Source organism: Otolemur garnettii, unplaced genomic scaffold (assembly GCF_000181295.1).
Source record: "Otolemur garnettii isolate 467f Iridium unplaced genomic scaffold, OtoGar3 scaffold00120, whole genome shotgun sequence".
In the NCBI taxonomy this organism is placed as follows: Eukaryota; Metazoa; Chordata; class Mammalia; order Primates; family Galagidae; genus Otolemur; species Otolemur garnettii.
The window spans coordinates 1,530,417-1,538,029 of NW_003852515.1; the positions used below are offsets into that span (position 1 = coordinate 1,530,417).

The 7,613-nt window shown below is 36.7% G+C and overlaps 1 protein-coding gene across 1 annotated transcript in view; it reads left to right on the forward strand.

Moving 5' to 3' along the window:
• Positions 1-7,613, forward strand: part of HSPH1 (heat shock protein family H (Hsp110) member 1) — a 24,788-nt gene that overhangs the window by 15,790 nt on the left and 1,385 nt on the right. Inside the window, 6 exon segments of the mRNA XM_012810008.2 lie at positions 1,481-1,612; positions 4,059-4,196; positions 4,642-4,767; positions 5,980-6,087; positions 6,179-6,298; positions 6,804-6,965. Coding sequence (XP_012665462.1) covers positions 1,481-1,612; positions 4,059-4,196; positions 4,642-4,767; positions 5,980-6,087; positions 6,179-6,298; positions 6,804-6,965 — 786 coding nt within the window.

Consider the following 7,613-nt stretch of genomic DNA (forward strand, 5'->3'; position numbering starts at 1 on the left):
CAGCTATTTTTTTTGGTTGCAGCCGTCATTGTTGTTTGGCGGGTCCGGGCTGGGGATTCGAACCCACCACCTTAGGTGTACGTGGCTGGCGCCTTAGCCCGGTGAGCTATAGGCGCCGAGCCCGTTTTGTTTTTTAAAAGAGACACAGACCACATATTGAGAAGGCAAATGTTGACTGACACTTAGAAAAAGAAATACAATAAAGACTGTTACTTTTGAAATACCAATATTAAAGGATTTTTTAAATTATATGGCAAAATTGGCTTTGATATTTCCAGAGCTTGTGTTTTTCTTTACATGATTTTCTATTGTGGGAGAAAGGAAGAGAAGTGTAGAGTAAAGCATAAGACTTGTTGCTTTCATTATCTTTAGAATTTCATTAGCATGAACGCTAATTCTGCATGGTCAACAAAAGAGTTTTGGAAGCTGAAAGTATTACAGCAATTACAGTTTGGTTTTGGAGAGTTATTAGAAATAGCTTAAGAGACAGGCAGTACTGTTTTAGTTAAGATGTGAGAAAGTGATCACTGTTACCATTCTAGAACATTTAAGGAACATTAAAATTCTTAAGCTTAGTTTTTATTCTCATCTAGAGAAAGTCTTCAGTATAATGAGTTAAATGACCAGTGCCATATATTTTCTTAATCTCTTAGTACCTTTTGTAGATCAGACATGCCTTCCTTCTAAGTATTTCATTGTCTGCCTTAGAATCTTGAAGCTTTGGAAAAAAAAAGAGAGCTTTTAGGGTGGGCAGAAGGTAGTTAACTTAGGATATTTCAAGCTTCTCCCCAAAATAGGAAAAGATTACAGGAAACACTGACTTATTGGGGATTGAGGGCTACTAAAAAAGAAAATGAGAAAAATCTCAGGATTCATTTTTCTTTGTCTTTATCAGATTTTTAACATACAGCATTTATTCTTTATCCTGAGATCTTTTAAGGAGTAAATACCTGGATAACAATATGAATGAGGGATGAGTCTTAGGGATCTATAAGCTGAAATGAGTATCCCCAAATAACTGACAGGTGGCTACTGTATGTTACTGTTATAAGTAAACTGAAACGGAGAGATGTTGAGGTGCATGATCACTGCTGGTGAAATAAGGTTTTGGAAGCTTGTTGCTGTGAGAGAGGCCTGAACTAGTAACCTATTTCTGGTGCTTTTAAGGGCTAATAACTGTAATGAGTTTAGGTGATGTTTTCTTAAAGGAGAGTTCTTGATCGTCACCACATCAATCAAATGCTGACTTGTGTTGTTTAACTATATTAACTGCTGTCATTCAAAGAATTTCTTACAGGTTTAGAATTTCTAAGAAGTTTTCAAGTGTTTCGTATTCATTTTTGTTTTTACCCAGTATCTTTTCTTCCCATCTGTTAAGATTTCAGAAATTGAGTGTACTGTCTTTGGTGCCCTATAACTTTTTAAATTTATACAAGTACACCTGCTTTCTACATCCTTTGTGCCTGGGCTTTCATTTCAGAAAAATGTCCAGCAAGACAACAGTGAAGCTGGAACACAGCCCCAGGTACAAACTGATGGTCAACAAACCTCACAGTCTCCCCCTTCACCTGAACTTACCTCAGAAGAAAACAAAATCCCAGATGCTGACAAAGTGAGTGATTCTTCTAGTTCATTGCATTAGACAATGTTGCAACATATAATCATTAATGATACCATTGAATCTGCGGTTTCAAGAGCAAGCACCAAGTGATTTCATTCTGTGTAGGAGTTTTTTCTATAAATTTTCTTTGTATTTTCAATTAAAGCACATTTAGAGGTACTCAAGTGCAACAAGGGAATTGAATGTCCTGCTTTAGACCTGAAAGCTTCTCTTGATGAACTTCCACTCCAAGTAACAAGAGACTAATGCATACATAGCATTTGTTATCCGTTAAAGGCAAAGGTATTCATTAATACCAGGGGTGGAAATAGATATGGCCCAGTGCTACATGATTAGTTTTCACTTGAATTAATCAGATGATAAATACATGGGCTGTAGGAGTCGAGTAAACGTTCTTCTCCTCTCAAGTCATCTGTCACATTTAAGTAAATGAATTGTGATTATCTGGATATAACCAGATTGCTCTTCAAAATAATTATTCTTTTGCCCTGCGACCACAGTGGGTATTGGAAGCTAAATTAAATAGTTGTGGTGTGCTCCTTGAAAAATGACAGCTTATAATCAAACCTTTAATGCATGGTCAGATGGCTTTGGAGAAGTTTCCATTGTTATTTCAAATCACTGGATGATTCGTAGTACTTCATTCTCTTGAACGATACATGTGAATTATTAACTGTTAATAGTTTGGTTCTCTTACATTCTCAGGATAGTTCTTTGCCTTCTGGCAAGTTACAAATTGTTTATTGGGATCAAAATAGATTGTAAATTAGATAGAGGTTTCCAGTTTCAAATGTCTCCAACCCCTGATTGATTTAGTGGGATTCCCAGTACAAGATACAGGTCCTGACTCTCTAGTTTCCAAAAGCCGCTTTTTTTTTTTCAGTGAAGTTATATGATGGTGGTTATTTGGAAGAATAGCTGCTTTATTTCAATGTTACTCCCTGTGACTTAGGTCCAGCTTTAACTGATTGTGCTGATAGTTTCAGTACCTGTCTAGAACATGGCATTGGGTAGAAGAATCTCATACTCTTAGTTATAAGTAGGACCACTGGTCTCAAGCCCTTTGGTGCATTGTCGTGCACCCTTTCAGGGAAGGTTCCTCGTTCATTTTATATTGGAATGCCATTTTGTGATGCTGGTTTTGTCAGTAGTTGGTTTAATTTTGTATTGTCAAAGATAGTTTTATTTTGACTTAACTACCACTCGTGTACTGTCATCCATTTGCTCCCAGTTATCTGTTGCACTGCTGTGTCTTCGTAGGTGTATGTTTCATCTGATTTGTTTTTCTTTCTTACGGGTCATGCTTCACAGCATGCCTACTATATCAAGGATTGTGTGGACTGGGGAGGACTGCAAGTAGACTGCTTGGCTCTTCCATAGTGATGCAGCTTTTACAACACTCGATAGATGGGCAGGTTCTACAGAACTCTGAAATAAGTCTGGGAAACATAAGTGTTTCATCTGTGTAATTTTAGGCAAGTCATTGAACTTTCTAGTCCCAGATTCTTTGATAAAAGTACCTTGAACTTAGCATTCTTTATAACTCCCCCAAATCATCCTATGGCAGTGGCTAGTCTCCTCCCATTTTAACATCCTAGCCCATCAAGATAACATGTTTTATGCCTTGGTTGTCATCTAATCTGCCATACAACTTAGTTTCTTCAATTGTGTCTTTGTCATCATCCTCAATTGTGTCCTTTGTTGTTTGTGCTGACAGGAACCTGCAGAAATGGAAATACATAAAAAAGACTTTGATTTCAAGGTCACAGGGAGTCTTATTTCTTTAGCCCTATATTTACATATTTTGCAAAACTTTTAAACTGTTAACGTTTACTACTTTAAGAGTCTTTCAACCTTACAGAGTTGCTTAGGAGAGGAGATGTAACTCAAAGGCAGATAGTAGGAATAATGTGTGTACACACATGTAATCTTCAGGTAAGGAACGACTACAAGGTACTCATCAGCAATAGTATGCTAATTGTATTAAAGTAGGCATAATCCTGGGATATAGGGCCTACAATACATCTTAGGAATTGAATTGATACTCAGATGTTTACCATTTGTCAAAGCCTGTCTTAGATAGCAGCTTCTATGTTCTATATAATTTAAAGATAAGGTTAATTTAATAATTTTGACTTCTGGGATTACTCAAATGCTCGAAAGGATTAGAAAGTAGAGACCTATGAAGAAACATGAGTTTACTATGAGGACAGAAAAATTATCTTGGTGAATTCTTGAAGGAAATACAGCATGTTTGTTTATTTACAGCCATAATTTAAAATGGGCTTGTGAATTATGTAATCTATAGACTCTTGCCACTTTATGATTTTTAGGAATTTTATATTTGCCGAAGTCATCAGTTTTAGAGAGGTTTTTGTTTTACTAAGGATTGTTTAAGAATTTCTTGCCCCCCCCCCTTTTTATCCCCCTTCCCAAGGCAAATGAAAAAAAAGTTGACCAGCCTCCAGAAGCTAAAAAACCCAAAATAAAGGTGGTGAATGTTGAGCTACCTATTGAAGCCAACTTGGTCTGGCAGTTAGGGAAAGACCTGCTTAACATGTATATTGAGACAGAGGTAAGTACTTTAATTAAATGTTTCTATTTTGGAATATTTAGTTTCTTGGCCCTGTTGCCCATGTTTCTAAATAGATAAGTTGCCTATAATTTAATTTGTTTTCATCCTTACTTAGATCTATAGTGACCTTATACATGGGTCAGTATTTCAATGTGAGGCAATCATTTAACCATATGTAGAAAAGCAAAATTATATTTAGTGGATTTTTGAAATGTGAAAGCTATACAATTTATTACATGATGTTAAATTTTTAAAAAAGCTTCAGAATGTGCATCTAGAAAATGAAGATCTTTATAGGATTTGTAACAAGAGTTTTATGTGAGGTATAAATTAGAATTGTTAACACTAATTTGTTCTGTTATGATCACTGTTTTTTTCTTGTTGTTGTTGTTAAAATTGAGTTGAGTTATTGGAAGAGTGGAATAACTTGTCTGTTTCCTATCAGGGGAAGATGATAATGCAAGATAAATTGGAAAAAGAAAGGAATGATGCTAAAAACGCAGTGGAGGAATATGTGTATGAGTTCAGAGACAAGCTTTGTGGACCATATGAGAAATTCATGTGTGAACAGGTATGTGTGAGAGCTCTGTTTTTATTCAGGTATTCTGATAGAAGGTGTTTAATATCAAGTTTGGCATTTAAGTTTCTACTTGATTATGTAACTGGAACTTTTTGAAAACAGATAGCAAACTCATGGAGGAAGAGGCTTGCCTAGTGGCTGAGTGGTTTGGTTTTAGTGTACCGTAATAACTCCTTGTTTTTATCATCAGAAGAGACAGAGCTTACAGCATAGGGCATCACAGTCATGGGGGCTACAAAGACAAATCAAAGAAAATCCTTGCTTTCAAAGACCTCAGGCTTTGTTTTCGGATGCTGCTCCCTTGGTGACTTTCTGTTCTCCCGTAAGACTTGTTCATCCTGTCATTCCAGAACTTATCAAGCCCTGTTACTCTCTTGGCCCTTTTCATGACTCCCATTTGATAGGGGTCTGAGTAAATTCCAGAAGCACAATTATGAAAGATAGGACTTGGAAAAAAAAATTTGGCTAAAAATTTAGGGTAGTTTAGGGATTAATTCTGAAGTTAAAGATTATTTATTCAGAGTCAGTTTTAGTCCGAAATTTTCAGTCTATCTTATAACATGGTTCATTTCTTAACTCTGACCTGACCAGTCCTGAGTTTTTTATGGTTGGGATTCTACAGTAGCGATGGCCCAAGCAAGATAGCTTCCCCCAAAGCTAGAGTAAAGGTACATACATACCTTAGATGAATTGGTTGGGAACGACTCTTTTTCTGTGTTCTGTGTTCTGTGATTGGATTTGTCAGCCTGTATAGTTATTTTTTTGGTATTTGATAGTTGTGGAAGTGTAAAAAAGTAACTAAGACCTAATTGGTTTGGAGAGTATGAAAATAATTGCTCTTTAACCATATTTCAGTGTTTAAGTTGTCCACAAATGGCCATCTAAGATAAGGTATTATAATATTGTAAGTCAATAAGAACAATTTTTCAGAAACTCTGAAATGTCATCATAGCAAGACAGAGAAGACAAAGAATGCCTGTCAGTCCCTCTTGTGAAAGTATTGTCTGGAGCTAATAAATAGTAGAGCTTTACTTGCTCATTGATTTATTTTTTTTAAAGTGGAGAGAATCCAGCTCATCAAAGTGTCGTCTTAGACAAGATTAGCTACCTAGTGTTTCACACTTTTGAGAATGCCTCATTTTGTTGTGAACACTTCTTTTTTTGAAGTAAAATTGCCACTAACTTGTCATATTTCACATTAAGGATCATCAGAATTTTTTGAGACTCCTCACAGAGACTGAAGACTGGCTCTATGAAGAAGGAGAAGACCAAGCTAAACAAGCTTATGTGGACAAGTTGGAGCAGTTAATGGTGGGCACTTCTCTACCCCTCACAGGTGGGACTTGTGTTTTAAACTACAGACTTAAAATTATAACGATAGATTTATTACATGTTGTTTTAGAAAATTGGCACCCCAGTTAAAGTTCGATTTCAAGAAGCTGAAGAACGGCCAAAAATGTTTGAAGAACTAGGACAGAGGCTGCAGCACTATGCCAAGATAGCAGCTGACTTCAGAAATAAGGTAAGTCAGTCTGTTTGTAGATTGTAAGGAAATTTTGCCTAGACATTAATGCGTTAATAACATTTAAGTTGAGGAATCTTCTGGATTTTTTTTTTTTGAGACAAGGGTCTTAACTCTGTTGCCCAGGAGTAGAGTGCCATAGGCATCAGCCTAGCTCACAGCAACCTCAAACTGAGTTCAGTGATCTTGCTTCAGCCACCTAGTAACTGAGACTAGGTGCCTGCTACAGCACTAGCTAATTTCTTTTTCTGTTTTTGTTAGAGATGGGATTTCACTCTTGCTCAGGCTGATCTCAGCTTTGTGAGCTCAAGTGATCCTCCCTCCTGGCCTCCCAGAATGCTAGGATTATCGGCGTGGGCTGCCATGCCCAGCTTGCATCACTGAATAGTCTTAAGTGGGAAATTTGAGGCTGAAGGTAGATTTGCACTATGTGCAAAGTTGGGTCAAATTACATGTGACTGTTAAGTACTACATTCTACAGAATGACCTTGTTTTCTCTGTTCAGGATGAGAAATACAACCATATTGATGAGTCTGAAATGAAAAAAGTTGAGAAATCTGTTAATGAAGTGATGGAGTGGATGAATAATGTCATGAATGCTCAGGCTAAAAAGAGTCTCGATCAGGATCCAGTTGTGCGTGCTCAGGAAATTAGAGCAAAGATCAAGGTGAGTGTTGCTGCTGGCTCTCTAATGGGTTAGACTTACAATCATTTGAACTTCAAACAACCATTTTTCCTGTGAATCTTTTCACCTCATTCTGGCTGATAGCAACATTCTTACTTTATAATCAGATGATCTGGTAAGTTCCTCTTGATTTTTCACATTATTTATTCATTCACTTCAACAGATTTGTGGAGCACCTGTCATGTCCCAGCTACTTTTCTCTGGGTTAAACATTCAGTGTTCAAAAGTCCCTGTGCCTGTGGAATTCACATTCTAGTGGAAGGGAGATCAATAATAAACAAGTGTGTAACATTTATCAGATGTGGTGTTAGTGCTGTGGAGAAAACTAAAGTAGGGTAAAAGGGCTTAGGGAATTCTAGGCTGTGGAGTGGAGCCAGCTGGTATTTATTAAGGAAGAACTTGATGAATTTGTGAAGCTTGAAGAAAGTTGAAAATGCTTTCTGTCTGGAATAATACTCGGATAGTGAAGGTCAAAGAAAAGTGTCCTGAACTTTTAAGCTACTACCAGTTTCATGCTATAAACTTGAATTCCAGCTCTTTGCTCAGTAGCTCTTTGCTTTAGGACTCTGCAAGTCCTGATCTTGAAGTTAACTTTATTGAACAATTTTCTTTTTTTTTTTTTTTTTTGAG